This window comes from Mixophyes fleayi, chromosome 2, assembly GCF_038048845.1.
Source record: "Mixophyes fleayi isolate aMixFle1 chromosome 2, aMixFle1.hap1, whole genome shotgun sequence".
NCBI classification, from domain to species: domain Eukaryota; kingdom Metazoa; phylum Chordata; class Amphibia; order Anura; family Limnodynastidae; genus Mixophyes; species Mixophyes fleayi.
Window position 1 is genome coordinate 53,218,843 of NC_134403.1, and position 24,049 is coordinate 53,242,891.

At 40.1% G+C, this 24,049-nt stretch overlaps 1 protein-coding gene across 1 annotated transcript in view; it reads left to right on the forward strand.

The window, feature by feature from the left end:
• Positions 1-24,049, forward strand: part of PDS5B (PDS5 cohesin associated factor B) — an 88,908-nt gene that overhangs the window by 9,693 nt on the left and 55,166 nt on the right. Inside the window, exons 2-11 of the mRNA XM_075198980.1 lie at positions 2,192-2,318; positions 3,414-3,617; positions 3,836-3,922; positions 4,006-4,103; positions 4,853-4,979; positions 6,068-6,148; positions 6,657-6,797; positions 13,109-13,224; positions 13,714-13,808; positions 14,472-14,617. Coding sequence (XP_075055081.1) covers positions 2,211-2,318; positions 3,414-3,617; positions 3,836-3,922; positions 4,006-4,103; positions 4,853-4,979; positions 6,068-6,148; positions 6,657-6,797; positions 13,109-13,224; positions 13,714-13,808; positions 14,472-14,617 — 1,203 coding nt within the window. The 5' untranslated portion in view covers positions 2,192-2,210. The remainder of the gene's footprint in view (positions 1-2,191; positions 2,319-3,413; positions 3,618-3,835; positions 3,923-4,005; positions 4,104-4,852; positions 4,980-6,067; positions 6,149-6,656; positions 6,798-13,108; positions 13,225-13,713; positions 13,809-14,471; positions 14,618-24,049) is intronic.

Sequence of the window (24,049 nt, forward strand, 5' to 3'; positions counted from 1 at the left end):
TTATGTCCGGCTTGTCTGCTACATGCAATGCTTAGAGTGACCTCAGATTTGTTACTTTCACCATCATGGTTCTGCTTCTGGTACCTCCGTTCTAGATGAAAGTGCTGAATTGCATACTGGAGTCTGTGAATAATATTATCCATTCTGGCTTTATAAGAGGTACTTCCCTTATCTTCAGATTTGGGCATCATCACTATCTGATACAAAAAAAAAGTTCCCCCTGGGATATTAATGACCTATTTTGTGTCCATTCGACTTGATCACCAATTTATCTGTGATAGTGTAGGTTAATAATTTTGTGTATTATGTAATTCTGCCCCTTTCTAGGTGCTGATGAGCAGAGGAATAGTAGAGGTACTTAGACCTACTATATTGCAGTCAGTGGCTAGAGGAGGGTTTACTCCCAGAAGACTTATGTGCCTCTTCATCACTGAATGGAGACATACCTTGTGATTTCTAAGTTAGACTGAGGCTTTTCCAGCTGTGCTCCATTTCTTATGAATGTTATTTCACTGCTTGACGTACAGGAGAAATATTATCCTTTTTTTATTTCAAGCTTCAAAAAAAAGTATTTGAGCCTCTGTGGATATTGCTTCCTCACCCATGGTCTTGTGTATACTGTCTCCACATTATGTAAAGTAAGCATTTTAGATGCATCAATTCTCTATGAATTCATTACTAAAGGAGTCTTCTAAATTTTTGGGGAGTATCCCATTTTAAATGAACAATTCTATCCCCTAACTCCATACTTCTCTGAGAATTTCCCTTGGCTGGAGAAAAACTGCACATTGTTCAAAGACCCCATTCAAACTCTGTGATAAACATTTTACAATGGACTCCACAGACTATGCTGTTGTGATATGCTCTCATTCTTTCCTTCTACAGCCTCTACGAGTGTACTGTGAGGACGTTTGCTAACTTAGTGAAATGCGTTAAGACCAAAGCACCCCTAACTTAGGGGCATACCTCAGATGGGTGTGCTTGGACTGTTTGGGGTTTGACTCTGGCTTCATTCAGCTGCAGATTTCCAACTGCTACTCTTCCTATGAGTGTGGGTGGAAATGGTTTACAGGTCAAGGAATGCTTTAGAGCAGTTAAGTCATCTTTTTTGCCTAGTTCTCCATCTTTGGGCCCTATGAGCAATGGCAGGGCACAGACTGTCGGGGATTAGCAAACAATTTTAATTTTTACACGATATCTGTTCCCTGGGTAGCTAGCCCTGTCCCTTAGCTTACACCATTGCATGGCTTGGTGCTGAGAACACAGAAGGTAAGCCTCATACACATTACTGACCTACATATTGTTGGAGACAGGAAAAGATTTCGGGAAAGGGGAGGAGCTGCCTCATATACTGCCTGGGGGCATTTCTAACTTAGCGCTCCCTAAACTAGAAAGGGAACCTACCCATTTAATGGCTGCCATGGAGGATTGAAGATGAAATTGGTTCTAGTGTCGGACCTATTTAAATGCATTTTATTAGTGAATGTTAGTGGGATTGAGCCATTTCAATTATGTCCTGACATGTAGAAACACAATTTGATAGAGAATGTACTTTCTTTTTCACATGATTGTTTATAAAGCTAGGCTCTGAAAATAATATTTTATGAAGTTAAAGCAATAATTGCTTTCTCTGTAATTACTTAGTCCAGTTGTCCAAATAACTGACTTTACACCCTTGCTTTGCATGTTGGTCCAGTCTCTGTTACTCTATGCAGGTTTTGCACCCTACAAATTGTACAACTCGTGTTAGGTATGGAGAACAAAATAATGCATTTATATTTAAAATTTCTGGATAGGGAATGATTGTTTTATTGTTGCCTATGTTGTTCTTGCTACAGGGTGAGTGTGGACAGTCTGAAAAAAAGATGCATCTCAGGGGAATGGCTGCAACTAGCTTTTCTTCTTTTTTTTTTTTTTTTTTTTTTTCTTTTCTTAATTCAATGTATTTTTGGGATAGGTAAATATAACACAATCCAAGTGTGTTTTTGCTTCTTTGCACTGCAGTCTCTTGCTGTAACTTTAATTGTGGTGTTTATAATCTATTCAGTTCGCTCATCTTTCTGATAGAAATAATCTAAAGCTACAAATGGACTCTTTGTAATCTCATGTCTGTGTAAAATGCTTTATTATCTTAACTATGGCATAAAGTTTGCGTGTGTGTGATCACTTTCTATGTGTCTTGTATTTGTAGCAATAGTAACTCTGCCACCATGGCTCATGCAAAGTCGAAAATAAATGATGGAAAAATCACATATCCACCTGGAGTCAAAGAAATCTCTGACAAAATTTCCAAAGAGGAAATGGTTAGACGACTGAAGGTGAGATATAACTATTCATACCGTACATTGTACGTCTTAGAAACGCAATCATTTCGCCTGTTCGTAGACAGATTTGTGAGCAGGCTAAAGTGGAACCAAACATTATGTTTAAAATTGATTGTGAGGTGCATCAATTTGTCCTTTTATAACTGACTAAAACACTTATCTATCTTTTTTTCAATAACTGAGCCTGTGCTGTATATACTTAGAATAAACCGTTTTATATTATTTCAATAACTCTTTTTGTTTACTGCAGTAAAAAGCTAAAATTAAAATGGCCGCTAGGCAGGATGGTTATTCGCATAGCCGACTTCTTTCCAGTTCTGAAAGCAAATGTGCAGCGCACCTAATACAGCTTCTCAAATCCCTTTTCTAAATTAATAGAACAGACCAGGCATACTAGCATAAAAATAAAAACAATGACCCACAAAATATATAAATAAAATTCCCATCAGAATGTAAGTATGCAGGAAACATGACTAATGTATTAAACCTCTCGCTTGGAGGGAGGAATAGTTTAGATCCAGGGGTCTGCAACCCCTGACACGCGTGCCAAATATGACACACAGACCACTTCTGTCTGGCACGCTAAAACAGCCGAAGATGGGCAAGATGAAGGCGCTGCGCATGCGAAGCGGCTCCGTTTCATTGCTCTTCGTGGGGTGGAAGATCAGCATAACTGTGCAAGATAACATAAGCTGGGGTGACAGGGGCTGGGGGCACAACTGTAAGGGTGACATGAGCGTTTATTTGTTGGTCCAATTAATAATGTTGTTGATGGCATGATAAAATAAGAAATAATTTAAAAAAAAATGTATACATACATACATACTAGTTGAAGTGGCTGTATGGACCATATGGCATACCACTGTATAACAGCACTCTTCAACCACTAAATAGATATATAGTGTTATAAATGGCACTCCTGGGCTTAGAATGATTTTTGCCAGCGCTCTGACAGGAAAAGGTTGCTGACCCCTTGGTTAGATTATGTGTTGATGGATTATGAGGTGCAAGTGAATGAGAAATAATTTATATCCTGTCATGCTTTTATTTATGTTATTGTATCATGTATAACTCTTTCCCACTCCCTAGATGGTTGTAAAAACCTTCATGGATATGGATCAAGACTCTGAAGAAGAAAAGGAGCACTATTTAAATCTTGCTCTTCATCTAGCATCTGACTTTTTTTTAAAGCACCCAGATAAAGATGTCCGCTTGCTTGTAGCTTGTTGCCTCGCAGATATTTTCAGGATTTATGCCCCAGAAGCTCCATACACCTCTCCAGATAAACTGAAGGTAATTATCACACTGCACCAGAAATTCTTTATCGGAATAGGAAATTACTGATTGCATAAACTGTATTAGATGAGCCCAGGTTTTACCTACATTTTTTTTTTTTTTTGGGTGTTTGTTGTTTTGCTCTTAAATTGAGTACTATTATATATTCTCATTTCACTAATTAAATGATCAATTTATACAGTACTATTAAATGCTAATACCCTGTATTTTCTTAGGATATATTTATGTTCATAACTCGACAGCTGAAGGGGCTTGAGGATACAAAGAGTCCCCAATTTAATAGATACTTCTATCTGCTTGAGGTAAGTATGCCTTTTGGTTTTCTTTATTGCCTAATTCTAAGTCCTATTTTATTTTAATGCTGCACTTTGGCTCTCCTGAACAGAATATTGCCTGGGTGAAATCATACAATATATGTTTTGAATTGGAGGACAGCAATGAGATATTCACACAGTTGTACCGGACATTATTTTCAGTCATCAAGTAAGTGCACTAAGGACCCAAAATAATTGCTGTCCAGCTATAAGAATGGCATTGTTTGCTTTAGTACCAAAAGATTTGATAGATGTTTTCTAAGTGCTGTAACTTTATGGAAATGTGGTTGTGCTCCATTTATGAATGCACTTTACGTTTTAACACTTACTACGGTCTCAAAACTTTTTTCATATTTCTGCCCAACAGTATATTTATTTTTGTCCCTTGAACACCCCCCCAATTGGCCCACCAGACCTGTAATAATGCACACATTTGCTTTCAATGTAAAATATTCTTCAGAATAGCTATATATATATATATATATATATATATATATATATATATATATATATATATATATATATATATATATATATATAATTATTATTTTTATATTTTTTTTTCATGGTTTAAACTGATTTCTTGAAGGTAACAAAGGCAACACTCAGAATATATATATATATTTTTTTTTTTTATAGTACTGATTGCAGAAGCTATTTTTTATGCTTTTTATGTTAGATTTATTTTTGTACCATACTCTCTTTAGCCTGTCCTTACTCGGTGGCTTGATACTTTTTGTTGTGCTGTAAAACAGTAGCTAGCTGAATATTCATCTATAAGCTGTTAGTTTTGTAGGATAACGCTATATATTTAGAAGAATAAAATGTAAGTGTTCATCAATCTATCGTCCCGGTTTGGTTATTTTATTAAGCTTACTACTTTTTTCCCTTTTACATTTTTCTTTTTGTTAATTTCAGTAATGGCCATAATCAGAAAGTTCATATGCATATGGTGGATTTAATGAGCTCAATTATATGTGAAGGAGACACTGTTTCTCAGGAATTGCTGGATACTGTCCTGGTAAATCTGGTTCCAGCACACAAGGTACTTTGTTTAATGTTTTGTCTCTTTTTGCCTATGTTTTGTTTTGTTTTTTTGTTTAATGCAATTGAAGCATTGTTATTCTGTGCCTCACGTTTATCTTGATTCTATAATTAACTTAATTGTGCATTTCAGGTTCCCCTGTATACTCCATTATTTAATGTCTGTGTGTGTGGTATTTATTTTTTGTTGCTTGTTTTAGCACCAGCTTAACGTTTTGTTCATTAACGTTTTACAAGTACTACTGTGTATTGGCCATCATTTATTTCCTGTTAAATGGCCTAAGAAAGAGGTTCAAGGACAAGTAAACGTTGCTTTAATGCTGAAATGTCTACTGCAGCACTGTTTTCAATGGTAAAATGTAAGAATATTTTCCCTCTACCACATATGGTTGTTAATGACTGCTTAAAAGGTACTTATATAGGGTGCAAATCTCAGATGACTATATCTTTTTTTATACATGGGCTTAATGACTGTATCTGTCAGATTTTAACATGAGTATGTGATCAAATTCTAAAAAGTTTGAGAGCACAACTTAGTGAGGCTTGGTCTTGGCTATACAGTACTGTCAAATCTGGTCAATGTCTGACTAAATTTACCTGTCTTTAATGATATTTGATTTATCCCAATCAGCATAAGTGTGTGTGTGGTGGTTTGTGTTTCTGGGTTGTGGGGAAACAGACATGAAAATTGTAACCTGTGAGTGCTTTTTGGAGGTGGTTTTTGTGTCCCAACTATTGAACTTCAAGGCTAAAATTCATTCTGACTTCTTGACTGTCCAAGAGCGATGTAAAGATATTTTAAGAAAACGGATGGACCTTATAGCCTACTGATCATATTTAGTTTTGTATAAACAATCCAGTCATGTAATGTATGTGAAACAACAATGATGTTTTTATTTTGTCTTTTTTTTGTGTGTGTATATATATATATATATATATATAATTTATAAAATCTCACCATTAAGGAATAACTGTCATTGCCTTTATTCTCCATTGTTTGCTAACTGTACCTCAATTGTAATCCCAACTCCCCTTCTGCATGCTTAACATTCACCATCCTTGAGACTAATTGTTGGATTTGCATTTCAGAATTTAAACAAACAGGCTTATGACTTGGCAAAAGCTCTGCTGAAGAGAACTGCTCAAGCTATAGAGCCATACATTACAAATGTAAGTTCATATCCTCAAAATTAGTGTGGGCACTTTTTTTTTTTTTTTTTTTTTTAGTAGAAGGCACAAAACAATGACTTCAGTGGAAGTGTAGTTAACAGGCATCTTTAATAATTTAAGGAAAGAGTAGCAACCAGAATAAAATGACGACAACTTTCACTAGACAAGGGCTAGCCGGTGATTTTGAATCCAGTCATTAATATTGAAGTAATGAGGTTAATATCTGTTAATTTTTTTTTTGTTTTGTTTTTTTCTATTATACATAAACATACGTAGTGGGGGGAATCCATGCCAACACTAGGAGAACTTGCAAACTGTTTAACTGATTAGAGTAGAACCTATGGAGAAATGGTTTCCCTCCATTGAAGTTCTGTGCCATCAGCTGGAGGAGGGAGTATTCCTGTTTCTACATGACAAATACATAGTAGACCCACCTGTTCTTCTACAACTATAGGTTTTATGCACATTAGGAGATGCAACTCACCCCTTTCACGTTTTGTTTTTACAGTTCTTTAACCAAGTTCTTATGCTTGGAAAAACCTCCATCAGTGACTTGTCTGAGCATGTGTTTGATCTGATTCTGGAGTTGTATAATATTGATGGCCACTTGCTCCTCTCTGTCTTGCCTCAATTGGAGTTCAAGCTGAAGGTAATTACCCTTTTGTTCCAAAACGCATTATATAGGACAATGGTGTAAATGTTTTGTTTCTTTAAGTCTGCTGAAATTTACATATTGAGTAATCCACTACCTGTGATCAGAGCTTTGTAACTTTTTATTCAAGCTGTTAGTGTCTGAGGCTTTTATATTCATGGCAGTTACTGTTTACATTTAATTTGCTTGAGTCTTGCAATTTATACTATTTTCAGGTCCCTTCCATACATTCTCATGAAACCTCATTCCTGCTTACAGTTTGGCTGATTTTGGCTTTGTACGTTCTGCTTGATCAAATTTGGTTGAACTTTTTGATAGTTCAGAATAACTGTTTGGTGGACACTCCTTAGAGGTCAAGGCAATTTTGGAATGAAAAGATAAATTGGGTGACCACATCGGCTCTGGTTCAGCCATCATTGTGCCGTAGTCGCTGTCTGTTCAGTGTGGGCTGTTACAGCTGCAGTTTGCGACTTGCTCCTCACATCACTTGTCCTAATCTCTTGCTGCCCTTTGTTTTACTACAATGCACATTTCTAATTGGCTGTAAATGTGCATTAAAAGCCCATAGCACTTGTTGTGAACAAGCCTGTAGCATGAATAATGTAGGACTCGGTAAAAGCCACATACTAGTATTGTTTCATTAAATGCTATATACATAAACAATGATGAACATGGTTTAAAAAAAAAAAAAAAAAAAAAAGTCTAAGGGGGTGTTAGGGAGTTTAGACTGTAAGCTCCAATGGGGCAGGGACTGATGTGTATGACTATGCTCTGTGTAATATGATTGGCAGTATATAATTGAACAGAATTACATAAATAATGATTAATACTTAATCCATATAAATGCACAGTAATTAGGCATCATGTCTAACCTGCTCCTACAGGTCCGGAACCAGGATTTCAGACTTGCCTTATTGTGTTCTTACTATTGAAATGTTTTAACCGGCTTTAAAGTCATATTAATGGCAACAGTAATATCTCTAACCTGCTCCATAACTTGAGATGCTGTCGGCCCAGAGGTCGAAGGCTTAATTTTAATACAATGTTTCCTTCTGCCATTTAAAACATATACAGTATGTACAGTTTTTACGCAAACGATGGTTTGAACTGCTTATACACTGTATAATATGGTTTATTATATCTTCCGTTTTCTCCATTGTATTTAGCGGGTATAATTATTTTAAAATATTTATATTCCCCCTCAGTCTCTGAGCTAATCATTGACTTAAAGTATAATGTACAACATGGAGGGAAATTGTCTAACAAATAATGAAATGTTTTATTTATACAACCTATGTACAAATTGCTCTGATAAAGGTGATACAATGTTTAGTTGCCTTTTTGTGACTCCTCACTGAGTAAGAGGTTGGTATTGTGGAATTCTCCTAGAATATAAGGATCTGCTCTAGAACTGCCAGGGGTTTGAGTATTCTGAGTGGGATACATTTTTACTTATTGCGTGGATTTCTCCATACAATATGAATCTCATTTTATTCTGAGACCTCGGTCAAGAAATTACCGTAAACTTCATTACTTCTGATGGTCATGGTCCATGTTATGAGGTTTTCTGAGTGGGAGAACATCATTTTGTTAACATCATTAGATTGCAACACATCTGATGGCTTTTAGTTACCACAGATCAGTTGATCATTTAGGATGTGATCCTTTTTTTAAAAAAAAAAAAAAAAAAAAAAAAAGTCACATAGCTTTGAGTAAAGGGGTGGATTAAAACCAGATCTAACAAGAATGAGTTTTTACAAATGTTGGAAATGGTCGCACACTGTGTGGTGTCAAATGATTGCTCATCAGTCATCAATATTTACCTGTCATATTATGGACATGCAGAAGATATAGAATGTGTTTAATGAGTTCCGTTAAGTCTGTCTTTCGTGCTTGCCTTGGAGGAAAACCAACATGCATTTAGATTCTGTCGGGACTTGTTCGTTTGCCGTGGTAGTACTTTGCTTAAGAAAACTGACACGGACAATCCTTCATATAAGAAATAGTGACGTTGTTTCTGCAGGATTATTACTTGAGGAGCAGGTGTTCCCTCTATTTGTGTAGAATGTAATTTATTCCTGCCGGTAGTGAGTTCCGGAATTATTTGCATCTTTAGTAAAGAGGAATTGCACAGATAAAGGGCTATGTTTTAGGCCCCCCCCCCAAAATAAAAATGAAAAATGCAGGCTTTTATCCAAATACAGTTATTTGAAAACAAAATATTTACATGAATAATATTACCTATTTCCCAACTCGAAAACATAAGATTCACAATGACTGCCTCCCCTGTTTTGTTAAAACCAGAAAACCCCACACACAAACATGTAATGAAACTTCAGGGTGTATAAGCAATTCCTAACCCCCCCCCCCTATTTTCTTCCTATTTCATTTTGGTACTGAGTTTCTAGAATTCTTGAGCCCACTGTATATGCCAGTCATATCTGAATTAAATCTGACACAGCTTCTGTACTATAGGGTGAATAGTTGCTTCAACTTACATTGTTCAGTTGCCAGTAACGATGTACTGACTTTACTAGACCATCCGTTTCTCTGCTGACTTTAATTGTGTACAGTGTCTTTTTTTTCTTTTTTTCTTTACAGTAAGATCCTACAAGTGAGAATTTTCCTACAGTCAGGGTTTTGTAGAAGGTCTTGCTGGTGTAAACACTAAACGTAAAGCAGCACTTAATGACTGCAGGTACTAGGGAGATTGCCTGCCTGTTCCATACATGCTTTAGTTGATGCAAAATATGATCTACATACACACATATATATATACACACACTGTTTTTCGGTCACATTGTGTTAAAAACAAACATTGATTATGTTTGAAAGTCTCAATACCTCAGGCGGGGGTCAGATGGCTCCTGAGAGATACTGAAATTGATGGAGTGCAATTGAGCAAGGATGAGCTCCAGCTATATAAAGCTTTTTACTGTACTTCTGGTACACACATTTCCAAGTGGCTGGGTTTATACTTGTGGTACTTGTTTTGAAGATATTGCACTATTTGGTTCTCTCTCCTTTCCACGAGTATACAAGACTGGAGTGGATCCATATGATGGCAATGAAGTATCCCAGGCTTCTTGTATTGATGAGCATACTTTCAAGTATATATTTGGTACGCATATGCACACACCTTTGTTTCTGGGACTATTATCCCTAAAATACTACACCATAGGCGCCTTTCCCTTCTGTTTTGTAGATTTGATTATTGGTTGTATCACCCAAAGTTGAAGGGAGGCTGACACTTTGTTTGAAGGAGATTTTCCTGGTGTAGACAAACTTTGACGCGCGCACTCACACTCACACTCTGTTTTCGGTAATATTGTGTTTAAAAACAGGCATTGATTATGTTTGACAGTCCAGTATCTGTTTTTAATTTTACTTCTATCTGATGAATGGTCCCTGTTTTCGGTACATATTGTGCTAACGCAGCTCAGCTTCTTATAGATGGATGTGTGTTCTTATGAAACCATTCGTATTGGGTGGGTTAAAGGTATAGGGCAGTTTGTTTTTTTTTTATAGTGCTGGTTCCCTGTTTATGCTTACATGGCCAGGCAACTAGTCAGTGTATATGCTGTACCATTTTGTTTACAAGAACATTATTTCCTTACAGTACCTGTATACAAAATATCCACTGTTTAGCTGCTGCAAAAATGTATTGCCTATTGGGGATACGAATAGTGCTAGGATTCTTTTATATTTTATGTGATTCCTAAGGGAATTTGGGCTGCAGTTGGTTTGAGCTCTCTGAGAATTTATGCACATATTTGATTTAGACTTTGTATATAAGAACATGATGATTTCCTTACACTGGCTGTATACAATAAATCCACTGTTGAGCATCTATTCATAGAACGGAGCTCAGACTATTTTTCTGCGCATATTCACATAGAAATAGCGATGACTTTTCTATACTTGTGCTGTGAGTGAATTAAGCTGGAATAGAACATACAATAAGAGGATTTTTGTACTTGCGTTAAATCTATTTCAGAATCCATCTGGGGGGATTTATCAACAATATGAAAAATTTTTGAGATGTTTATCAAAATTTTTAAAATATGGCTTTTTGAGAATTCAAATTTTGAAAATTGTTAAATTTTTTAATTTTTATTGAAACATGATAATGTTGCATCATATCAAAGCCCATAAATAGAGGTTTAAAATGAGACCTTACTCAAATCTAGCTCAATCAGGTGAGCTACAAATTCAATTTTAAAAAGCAAATTTGTCGTTAAAGTGCAACTTTAAAGGCATATAACTTCAAGACCAGTGTACATATCGGCCTAAGATTTGGTACTTTTCTTTACACCCATGGCAGCATTTATTATACCAAATTTCATTGCAATCTGAAACGGTCCGTTTTAAACCCTGTGTTCATTTTGATGTGGAATGACCTGGTAGCCAGATAATGTTGGAAGAAAACTGACAGTTCCCTGAAGGTTCAAGTCTCTGCTCTAAGTCGAAGTCTAGTTTCCAGACTATCTTTCAGAAAAGCCAGGAAACAGGACATCCGGAAGACTCTGTTATAAACACACCCTGTGACATACAGTATGTGACCTGAAATACGCCTCAGGGTATCCACTACCCTGGAGGAAAATCATTTAGGCCTTTTCAGAGATTGATTTCAACAGCAGTAGCCCCAGTGATCTCCCGGGCAAAGACTTCTGGCCAGGACAAGATCTTATTTGCAACTAGCATGATGCCTACAATTTTTGTTCTTCCATGACTGTTTGCCACGTCTCTGGCATTGCCCTTTTTGTAAATGGATCGGTTTCCCTTGGAGGAGGTGTTGACACCCCCGAAGATCCAGTTCTAGTATATTGAGATATTGATAGGAAGTGATGCCTCCATGCTGGACCAAGGTCCTTGCAGGTGAAGATGAATCACCACCTCCCCCCAGCCCTGTAGACTGGTATCTGTTACCAGGGTCCATGATCAAGGGACAGAGGACTGATCCATCATTAAATGGCTCTGATTCAGCCACCAACAAAGGGAAATGCGAGTTTCTGTGGAGAGATGGATCCATAGGGTGTTGAGATTGACTGACTGAAGACTATGACCTTTGCCTTAAAAGGTTCCCCTGGAATGTGCGAGAACAAAACAATCCGTAAAGGACCGTTTTGAGGTGGATACAATGAGCCCCAGAAGCTTCAAGTCTAAGAGCAGGGAAGGCCGGGAAAGAGTGAGAATTATTCTTACCAAGATCTTTAAAACAACAAAAAAGTACAAACTGATTGCTTTGCAGCTTCCGGTCATTGACTATGAGGCTCATATTGCTATTACATCTCATGACATATTTAACGATTTTCTCCAGGGATGTCACTTATACCAGCAGTCTTAATTTTATATATTTTATTAATTTGGCAGAAAATAAAGTAATCTCATTCAGTTACGGTTAAATACCTGGAGGCCTGTAATGTTAGCACACTGTTTTGTTGTTTTGTTTGTTTTTTTTTGTAAATGTGGTTGTTTGCGGTTTTTTTTTTAATGTCTTATAACTTTTCCTGAGTTTGCTAATCAAACTTTAGGCTACATACTAGGGCAGCAATGGGCAACCCAGTACACTTCTGTGTGTGCAGGAGAGGTCACATGACGCGGGAGCAGACTGCTCTCATTCAGTCTTAATTGTGGCTGTTCTAAATCTGAGAATACGTCAGTGGGAGTACAGAGCTGGTGGCTGCAGGTGTGAATACTTCCCAGTACACTTGTTGCCCCCAACTGTCCTATATAAGGTGGGGGGTAAAGCTTAAGTTTTTAATATTGTCATACCCAACATTGGTGATGAAACGGTCATATGAGCCTGCGTCTACTGCGCACTCGCTCTTTATTTAACTGGCATACTATTGGGAGACTATGTAACGTACAGTACAATATTTACACTGCCTATTTTTGGGGGACTGACTTATGTGATGGGATTTGTCAATTTTGCATAATCTTCCAGCTGATTCTGTTCATCTATAAACCAGTCACACGCTCTGAAATGTGATAATTCTTGTTTTACGTTTATTGCAGTGGAATGTTACCCTGCCACATGCAGGTCTCCTTTCCATACTATAAAGCAAATCATATTGTTTTGATTTGCAGGCATGTTTGGTTGTATGACAATCTGCTTGTTTTGTTGCTTACCAGAATAGGGATTTTCAAATCCTACTGCTTTTGACTTGCTATATTCATATTTAGTAGAATGTTGCTGTGATTATGTGTGCATCTGTTTTTTTTATGTAAATTTGTAGGTGTTTTTCTATTGCCTTTTATCTGCATATGTAAATTAAGAGCATCATATCTGTTTCTTAACAAAACAGAGTAATGATAATGAAGAACGACTGCAGGTGGTGAAACTTCTTGCAAAAATGTTTGGAGCGAAGGATTCTGAACTAGCTTCTCAAAACAAGCCACTGTGGCAGTGCTACTTGGGGAGGTAAATGTTTCTAAAGTACATTATAAACTATCATATATCACTTTGACCATTTTTAAGTGATGCCAATGTAGATTCAGCATTTATAAACATTTATTCAAGCAGTAGGTATTTATATAGCTAAGGTTCACCCTGCTAACAGGGAATTATCTGTCCACAAATTTATGCATGAATGATCACTTAATACCCCAATACATAAGTCTCTTGAGCTTAGTAACAACCTAATCCTGTCGCCTTTGTTTTTGGCCGTTTCCGCGGACCTATAGACTTGTGTACTGCAAATTTTAAAAGGACCATGCTAGTCATAAATATAGCTCATTATATTTACTGTCGGTAGCACTTGTATAGGGGACAGCTGCATGATTCTTGTATTAAACCATGCAGAAATGTTGGGCATTTCCACTTCATCACTGCTACTTATTTGAAATATAACACAGTATTAATGGTTTATTTTCTTTTCTTTTCTTTTTTTTTTTTTTATATCCTCTGCAGATTTAATGACATACATGTACCTATTCGTTTGGAATGTGTGAAGTTTGCAAGCCACTGCTTAATGAATCATCCTGATTTGGCAAAAGATCTAACCGGTATTGGAGAACTTTTGGTTTTATAGGACTGTATATTCCAGCTTTTGGATCATTAGATTCTCTGGGAGTGTACAACAAAATAAGAATTGCAGCAATGTTTTTGTATTGTGAACAAGTTAACCCGTGCATGATACTCATGCATTCTAGTCACATCAAGCTACTTAAGGTGTTAAAAAGGTTCTTGTCATGCATTTGGGCCTAGCTCAGGCCACCTCAGGGGAAGAGCGTTACTTCCCGAGTCAAGCGCCCTTTTTTAACGTGGTTTTGTCCACATGTCACCACCTCATCATTTTTCATCCTTCATCTTCATCGCCACATCCTTCATCAAGCTACTTAAGGTGTTAAAAACTCCCCACTGTCACCCCCGGCAACCACCAACCACTCCCAACTGTCACTTCACCTTCAAGAAATATATAGGTCAGTGTATAACTCTGCCCAGCAGGTGGCGCTGCAGCTTGTTTTTTTTTTTCCACTAGGCATTTATATAGTAGATAACATAATCTATTCTATTCAACCTGTTTGATGCTTTTATTTTGTAGACTTGCTGCATTATTCACATAAGAACATTTTTACTTTAGTTGGCATATAGTAGAGTATGGCAGCACTCTACACTGTTTTCCTTATGTAAGAAATAAGACTAACACCGTAACTTGTATGTTTCAGAATATCTTAAAGTAAGATCCCATGACCCAGAAGAAGCCATTCGGCATGATGTAATTGTGTCTATAGTAACTGCAGCTAAGAAAGACCTTCTGCTTGTTAATGATCACCTTCTTAATTTTGTTCGTGAAAGAACTCTGGACAAACGGGTAAGTGTGAAATTTGGTTAATTTTACTTTTAAACTTATAGCACTGTAAACAAATGTAGTTCTATAGCTTAATTTTAATATTTGAAATAGTGTGTGTAGCCAACCAATATTAAAGTGGATTCAGTCCAAATTTCTCAAACATATTTACTCTTAGCTGTATAGGCAAAAGCACATGAACAAATGTAGTTCACAGCCTTATCATATGTGTTTTAAGAAAGTCTTGCGTTTTATTATTGGTATATTTTTATTTTTATTTTTTTGCACTTTGTAGTTTTTAATTGACTATTTTGTACAGAAAAAAGAAAATAGAAAAATCAGTAACCCAAATATGCATACATCCTAATAACAAATAGAAAAATACAGTAATCAGGTATAGAGATGTGGGGGGAGAAGGAGATGCAGCCAATATATTAGTGATATTCCAGAGTTGAACATTTAAATCAACCAACCTAGCAATCGTCATAAGTTCTAGACTGAAGAGGAAGTATGCGGTCAAACCCGCTAGTCCATATTGAACTCGTGCAATGAATACCATTTAATCAAAAGAGAACGCAGAAGAGGAGTAGTTGAACCCGATGGTCTCCATAACTTAATGGCTTTGAATTTTAGCGATTATTTTAGAGAGGCGAAGGCGTTGGAAACTTCCAGTGTTGAGCTTCTACTGCCCTTTTGGCAATAAGGATATGCCCAGTGACATTGATTTATTCTGTTGGAACTGTGGAGCTAGAGATACAGAAGGGCGTGGATCATCGTAGTAGTAACCTGATAATTCAGGTCATCTGTTACTCCGTTTCCCAGAGTGAGTTGAGTTTTGGGCAGGGCCAGAAGATATGCATAAAAGAACCGATCTCCATACTGGCTTTAACAAAACTTAGACACTGTAGGCCAGATCTTGTGAAGTTTGTCCAGCGTGTGAGGTACAGTCAGTGTACCACCTTAACTAACATCTGACTGATTAATACATCTAGACATTTTGTAGACATTCCAGAATATTTTTTCCCTATCATCAAGAAACCTGCAAATCCTCTTCCTTTTGAGTCTGGATCGGTAGATTGTGAGATTGGTCAGATTTAAGATTATAGAGACATTCATAGTGTGTGTGTGTTAGGGAATGTAGACTGTAAGCTCCAATGGGGCAGAGACTGATGTGAGTGAGTTCTCTGTACAGCGCTGCGGAATTAGTGGCGCTATATAAATAAATGGTGGTGATGATAGTAAGAAGAAAAATGATTTGCAATGTCCAAGGGGTTGACGATGCGAACACCCTGATCAGTATGTAAAGCTTTTATCCATTTGAAGGCCTTCTTCCCTCTTAACTTGCGGGCTAAAAGTTTGCTTGCTCTCTTCCCCAGGGTGTAAAACTTCTGGTTGTCTACCAATAGCGTTATTAATTTGCAAGAGAGAAACATCATTAAGTTTCATATGCAGAGCAGCAAGGTCAAGGTGGGATTGAAGGGATTAGATTTATGCTCAGCTTCCAAAAGTGCTAACTTTGGGACATATTCAATTGTTGGCGTTGCTGCCTAAAGTAACGTGAGCGCGCGCACTATTACCGTCCTTACGGTAAGTGCGCATAAATACCGTTATTACGGTACATTTCTCGCTGGATTTCAGCTTGCGGCTCAGGGAGCTACGAGCTGAAATCTGGCTTAGTATTACCGTAATAACGTAATACTTTTTCTCCGGCGGAAACCGACAACAATTGAATATGCCACTTAGATTCATATGAGGCCTGCACTTTGATTTGAGTCTTTCTAATCTTAGTAGCAGCCTGACTTGCCACCCTCATAACTGCTTTAAGGGCGCAACAATGGGTGTAAACCAAGGTATCCTCAGGTGCTTTAGTTTGTAGGGAAGACTCGAGAGCATCCAACCTAATCTGCATGCCTGCCTGCCTACCTCTAAGACATAATCAGCCAATCTACAGGGCCTAGGAGGACTGTCTCCAGCAATGGGTTCCAAGCTCCATGACAAGGGTGCATGGTTTGACCATGTTATAGGTAGGATATCTACATTAGCTATTTGTTGTAAGGACCACTTATCCGACAACATGAGATCAATTCGGGAGTATGAGTTGTGAACATGTGAGAAATATGCAGAAGAGACTAGTGAAGGAGGCAAGCGATTGTCTGGAAAGGGCATAGAGTTTGGGTTGGGCGTTACGTTAAAATTGCCCATATAAAAAATAAAAAGCGATCCCATTTTGACATTATGTGTAGCCTGACATGTCCTTTAGAAAGGGGAGTTGTCAAGACTTGGGGGCATATAAGGAGACTAAAAAGATATATTGTTGACCCCATTTCCCCAGATCCACTACCAGTCTTTTTGTCAACAACCTTTTTCTCCAGCTTAAATAGGCACTTGGCACTTATCAGAATAGTGACTCCATTGTCCTTAAAATGGCCAGACACAGAGAAACAAGTAGGGCAGCGGTTCCCAAAGTGTGCGCCGCAGCTCCCAGGGGTGCCGCGGAGCTGTCACTGGGGTGCCGCGACCAGCCAGAGGGAAAAGAAAAAACACTTACCAATCCGCGCGGCGCCGGGATCCAGCATCCTTCTCTCTCCTGCAGCTTGTCACTGATTGTCGGGCGCGCTGCAGGAGAGAGAAGGATGCTGGATCCCGGCGCCGCGCGGATTGGTAAGTGTTTTTTCTTTTTTTTTTTTTCTTTTTCCTCTGGCTGGCCGCGGCGGAGGGGGGGTCAGAGTGGCGGTGGGGGGGCAGAGTGGCGGCCAAGTGAGAGAGAAGCATAGAGAAAGGGGCAGAGAGTGAGTGGCAGAGTGAGAGTGGTGGCAGAGTGGCAGGGGCAAAGTGAGAGGGGGGCAGAGTGAGAAGGGGGCAGCGGGGACAGAGTGAAAGGGCATCGTGAGAGAGGGCAGAGTAAGAGGAGGCAGCGTGAGAGAGGGCAGAGGGGCCGAGTGAGAGAGGGCAAAGGGGCAGCATGAGATGAGGCAGCGTGAGAGGGCAGAGGGGCAGTGTAAGAGGAGGCAGCGTGAGAGAGGGCAGAGTGGCAGCGTAAGAGAGGTCAGAGGGGCAGAGTGAGGAGGCAGCGTGAGAGAGGTCAGAGGGGCAGCGTGAGAGAGGAGGCAGCGTGAGAGAGGAGGCAGCGTGAGAGAGGAGGCAGCGTGAGAGAGGAGGCAGCGTGAGAGAGGAGGCAGCGTGAGAGAGGAGGCAGCGTGAGAGAGGAGGCAGCGTGAGAGAGGAGGCAGCGTGAGAGAGGGCAGAGGGGCAGCGTGAGAGAGGGCGCAGCGTGAGAGAGGTCAGAGGGGCAGCGTGAGAGAGGGCAGAGGGGCAGTGTGAGAGGAGGTAGCGTGAGAGAGGTCAGAGGGGCAGAGTGAGAGGAGGCAGCGTGAGAAGGGCAGAGTGGCAGCGTGAGAGGAGGCAGAGTGAGACGGCAGACGGGGCAGCGTGAGAGAGGGCAGAATGAGAGAGAGCAGAGGGGCAGGGTGAGAGGCAGAAGCGTGAGAGAGGGCAGAGGGGCAGAGTGAGATGAGGCAGCGTGAGAGAGGGCAGAGGGGCAGAGTGAGATGAGGCAGCGTGAGAGGGCAAAGTGAGAGGGCAGACGGGGCAGAGTGAGACGGCAGACGGGGCAGCGTGAGAGAGGGCAGAATGAGAGAGAGCAGAGGGGCAGGGTGAGAGGCAGAAGCGTGAGAGAGGGCAGAGGGGCAGAGTGAGATGAGGCAGCGTGAGAGAGGGCAGAGGGGCAGAGTGAGATGAGGCAGCGTGAGAGAGGGCAGAGGGGCAGAGTGAGAGGAGGCAGCGTGAGAGAGGGCAGAGGGGCAGTGTGAGAGGAGGCAGCATGAGAGAGGGCAGACAGGGCAGAGTGTGTGGAGATGAAGGAGGTCACAGTGTGAGTTAGTTGTCAATTATTCTTTGACAGAAATGTAATTGAAAACAATATATAAAGATATTATTTTTTCCTTGGATCTATGCATATTATTTTTGCATACAACTAAATAAGTATTTCTGTCCTGACCTAAATACTTATTATGTTTTTTTGACCCAACTACTTATAAAACAGGACTGCTCTGTAATTATTTTGGAGGGATGCCTTGAAAAAATTATGGAGACTCTAAGGGTGCCGCGAACTGCAAAAGTTTGGGAACCACTGAAGTAGGGTATTTGTGATTATGAAACAATGTAGAGGGACAGAAAATGGGTTACCTGAATAGCAACTCTTTCACCTCTATTCTTTATTGAAAGAAACTAAACCATTGTAACAATTATCACATTCTTGTGTCTGTGTGTGTCTGTGTGTGTTAGGGAATTTGGACTGTAAGCTCCAGTGAGGAAGGGACTGGTGCGAGTGAGTTCTCTGTACAGCACTGCAGAGTTAGTGGTGCTGTATAAATAGATACTTGACACGTAGCATAAGAAAGAGAAATGCATAAGAACCTATGGAGCAATTAAACATGTAATGAGGACACTTAAAAACAGTAGTAGTGCATCGTAAGCCATAACATAAAAAAAGGTAATAATCACATAAAAAACACAGTATATTTGAGAAGAGGGTGGATAGGCAGACAGGAGCCATTGAGATATTTTACCAGCTGCTGAATATGGAAACCATGGCAAACTGAAAGTATGTATTTAATATGCGTCCGTCAGCAAGCCAGGTCCATAAGCTGTCAGACTTGGTGTGACAACAGACAGGAGAAACTCTGAAGTGGTTGATGTTGCCCATTTCCTGGGGACGCGGCTAACATTGTGGTGAGGTGTCTGTTCTGCCACCTGGACATTAGTCTTTCAGTAACGACAGGTGTTTTTCCAGAGTCGTAACTACGATGTAGGCACCTTTCCTATGAAGTGTCGTCTGACATCATCCAATATAGAGGGGGCTTCCAGAGCGTAAGGCAATGGTGATCCGATGGAAAAGTCTGCATTTGGCCAGAGGAGCGGAGGAAATACCTTGGAGTTGAAGGTCCCCAAAAACCTTGCTGGAAGAAGAGGAAGGTAATAATGCTTAGAGAATCTGTTCCTTAATGCGAACAAAGTACACTCTGACCAGAGTATCTTTGGGTGCGGAATCCGCGGCATTCCTGCATTTGGGTGGCCAATGGATTCGGTCGATTAGAAGATGATTAGATTCAGACGGTAGTAATTTGTGAACCAAATCTGCGTTTGCAACGGTATCTGGTATTCCCCGAATTTTAATGTTCTGGCACATTTGTCCTCTAGGTCAGCAAGTTTGCCTTTGATTGTGGACACATCATCCTGCATTAGATCATGAGCAGAGGAGATCAGGTCATTGTGAGAACAGACAAACTTTTCCATCTTACTCAAGATGGTCCATTCTAGATCCAAGGCTTACCAAGTCTGTTTTGATTGATTTCAGAGGCGATATCAGTTTTGAGGACTGTTAGCAGGGAATGAATTGAGCTTAGAGTGGCAAGGCAGTCAATTTCAAGTGCTTGGGAATCCCCTCATGGACATGGTCTATGGAAGGATCCTGTTGTGATCTGGGGGGAGATACCTTTAGAGGTTGTCATACTGCCTTAGCTGTTGCTTGAGAGTGAGCCGTGGTGGAAGATGTGATAGAACCAGTTCCAAAGAAGTTCATCAGAGGAGCCAATTTTTAGTTTATTTCACTTTGGCATGGCATTGAAAGGTGACAAGGTAACCAGGTTGATAACAAGAATGATCAAGAAAAAAATAGACAACCCCGCTTGTAGATGATCTGGATGGAGTTATGACATAAGACATCAAGGTCTTGTAGACTTATTGGAGGCAGGTAGTCTCAGGGAGAAGTGTCACTCAGTAATGTGCTGGTGAGTATTGGCTATCCCCAACTTGTAGCAATCGGACAGGTAGGCAATGAAATGCCACTTGAGGCAGGTGTGGAGCAGGCTGCCATTTGGGAACAGCAGCCAGGCCAGCAATCACCGGGAGCGTCCTGTAGGAAGAGGTGCCAACTGGGACGGACCTTCCCGAGTTATATCCGGGACATGTAGGGGTGAGACAGCTGCCCAACAGTCTTAGGTTCAACGTGTCTGCTGAGCACTTCTCCGGGAGATGAGATGTTCTCTGCCTTCCTGTCTGACAGTGAAGGTAAACAGGAGCCAGATACTGAGTGGAGTCCCCAATTTTAGCTGCTCAGGACACCGTTCTCCGGAGCTCAGAAGAAGGACTGCACAGTATGACATCTTAGCCATGCTCCCTATATGTAAATTTTTGAAACTTATTACTTGTGCTATCCCTTACATGGAGAGTAAAGAAAGTGATGGCACTACTGAAATTCTCCACTAATCATTCTCATGATCAGTATGGAAAATGCTGGGGTTTCGTGTGCTGAAGTGTGTATTGGGGTATTTCACTGTTTCCTTATGTGTTCATTGTCGTACTGCAGGCTTTACACACTTGTTAATATAAATATTAAACATGTGTTAGAGCTAACAAAATGTTGAATCTGCTTCTCATTCAACAAAGTTTGTAAAAACAAACGTAAAGCCTTTTGTTCACATACTAATACAGAGATAATGTATTAGATTTTCCTCTTTTGTGGAGATACTCCTGTATCTACAGCTTCTCCACAGTTGGTGTATTTTAAAACAAGAACTTCATTATGATGAGTAAAGAACAGTAAAAGCACATCTGAGAAAAGGACATTTAAAAGCGGAGATCGTGGGAAGGATGTAAGATTTTAAAGGCTTTTCTTACCATCCCTTGGTGCTGGCCGTTCATTATAAAGATATTGATAGCTTACATCACAACTGAATTATTTTTTTTAGAACTAGCTGTCCCTGAATTGAACATCCACATTTGAAGAGCACTTGTCATAGGGTCTCTTGCTGGCCTCCTCTATACCTGACAGAACTGACAACTAGGGGTAAATGTATGAAGCTCCGGGTTCTTCAACACCCGCGAGTTTGGCGTCTTCAGCGCTTAAATTTAAAGCGGCACTGCCTTGTAAAGGGAAGTTTCCTTTCCCCCTAGCACTCAGCCCACTATGTCACATGTATATGCCTGGATCTATCTCCCTATTACCAGGGACGTCTGGTTCCAGGTTTCCAGCACGAATCAGGCGGATGCGTCAACTTCCAACTAGTGAGGAATGTTGCAGGAGAATATAAAGCTTCTGAATACAAGGGGATGGTGTTAGGAACTCCCAAGCCAGTACAGTGAAACTCGGGGACTACTCTGAAGGCCCGGTGTTCGCTGGAGCCCCTAGTGGCGGGGACAGACTTGGCTGCGGGCCGACCGAGGGTCGAGTAATGTATGCTGCCTTAAAGGAGCACCCAGGAGTGGAGTGATTGGCGGGCTGTAGTGAAGAGGGGATCCAAGGTCAAAAGTCACTAGCACAGGTACAAAATCCAGGGGCAAGCGAAAGGTCAGACACACAGGCAAAAGAAGCAAAATCAGAATCCAGGCAAAAAGGTCAGGGTCAGAAGCGAAGGTTCAATGGTCCAGGAACAAGCAAAGGTCAAAAGACGGGTAGTCAATCCAAGGTAATAATAACCAGCAGAACTGAGGACAGAACGCTATAACCGGCAGTGAGGCTGCAGACCTCACTGCCTTAAATGTACAGGTGAGCCAATCAGAGTCTAGCTCTGCAAATTACTCCCAGGAGCTGACTGATGAAATAATTACAGCCTAATAGCCAGCAGGCTATTGGGTCCCTCTGCGCACGCTCCCGGCTGTCTCCTGTTGCCGGGACGCGGCGCTACACTGCTGGGCGTCCGGCCGTTGCCACAGCAATGCGTGGGGAGTTAGAGGGATGTGACGTCCCGGTCGTCATGGTGACGGCCGGGACGCTGGGGCAGGCAGGACCATGACGACCGGGACGCTGGGGCAGGCAGGAAGCGAGCCGCGGCGGCTGTGAGAACCGCCGCGGCTCGTGACAAAAAGATTTCTTGAAACTCACACTCCTTCTAAGGGTTCACCATTGGTGAGAACTAATACCTGTGCTGCAGGTCCAGTCACAAGCCTTGCCTTTCTGTTTTAACTAGGTAGCAAATAGGTTTTTCTTTTTTCCCCCTCTCCATTCATTTCCTTATGTAAGAGCATGCATTCATATTCTGCAGTACTTGCAGGATGTCTGAGGTAGAAAAATGAAATTTTGAGCTGAAGCCAAGCCCATAAAGACCTCCTTTACTATTAACCCAGGAAATTGTTGGCAGTGGGGGTAAACAACTAAGCGGGACATTCTGGAAGTTTCATAAGGGGAGAGTTAGGTTTAACTTGGATGATATTAATTGGTTAAGTAAAGTGAACCTGTCTTGCATTTTACAGTGCAGCAGTAGTCCAGTCTACACTGTAATTGCAGTGTAAAATTAACACACACTATTCTTGATAAAATATGCTATCAATCTGTGAACCACCTTTTCTGTTTTGTACATCTTGCATTATTTAGTATTTATATAAACTGTTTTTCTGGGTTGAGTAACCTGTGACACTGATTTCATCTGATCATTCGGAGCCACTTTTGAGTCGTCTTGAAACTTACAATACTTTTTACAGTTTAATTTCTCGGCAGAACAGTCGGAATGTTCCTGACATTGACTGGAATGTTCTGTCCTCATACACATGAATAGTTATGGTTGTTACAGCTGTACAGTTTCTTAATTTGTGGCAAAGTGAATATCGCCTATAGCTTATGCTTTTTGTGGATGAGTCCGTTTTTAAAATAGTGTCCAGTACCACTAATAAAGAAATGCACAATAGTCTCAGAAGCTCAACAACGCTCAAATTTTAGGTGGCAGATGTTGGACAACAAAAGTTTATCTACAATTTACTTATAAAGGAGCTTTTTTTTTTTTTTTTTTTTTTTTTTAAGCCCATAATTTGATAAATTAGTAGTTTTTCAGGGGTTTAGGGTTTAGTGTCTGCATGCTCAAGATATGAAACCTTTTAAACGAAAGAGGACCTCGTTGTGTGAGGTTCAAAATTCCAACCAAAAGGAAAGCCCATTTTCATTCTGATGAACCAGGGATTATGACTGACTGGTTTTTCAATGAATAAGCTTCAGACAGAAGAGTAATAGTGAGATTTTAAACAAACACAAGATGTACTTCCACAGGTGGAATTGTGTTTTGCTTTTTGTTTTTACATTTGTCCCTCAATTCCCCCCCCCCCCCCCCCCCCCTCCCCCTTCCTCATCCATTCAAGAGGATACTGCTACCATGAGGTTGTATGAAGGGACTCAGAAGCTGCCACTTAAATAGTTTAATTTAGTGGTTGTCCTGACTGCTGACAGCAGCGCCTCCCTCTCTGAACCCCTTAAGCTCCTCCAGTGTTTTCTATTTCTCTGTTTTCAAAACCACCTGACACAGGCATCACATGTTCTAAAAAAAAGAAGACCATGCTGATTTAAGACATTAGTTTCAGAGGTATCGGTCAAGGACATCATGAGTACACTGAAGTATACATTATAGAGGTATTTACAATACATGGACTAATAAGAAACAGAAAAGGTGAACAATGTTGTCATTAAAACAA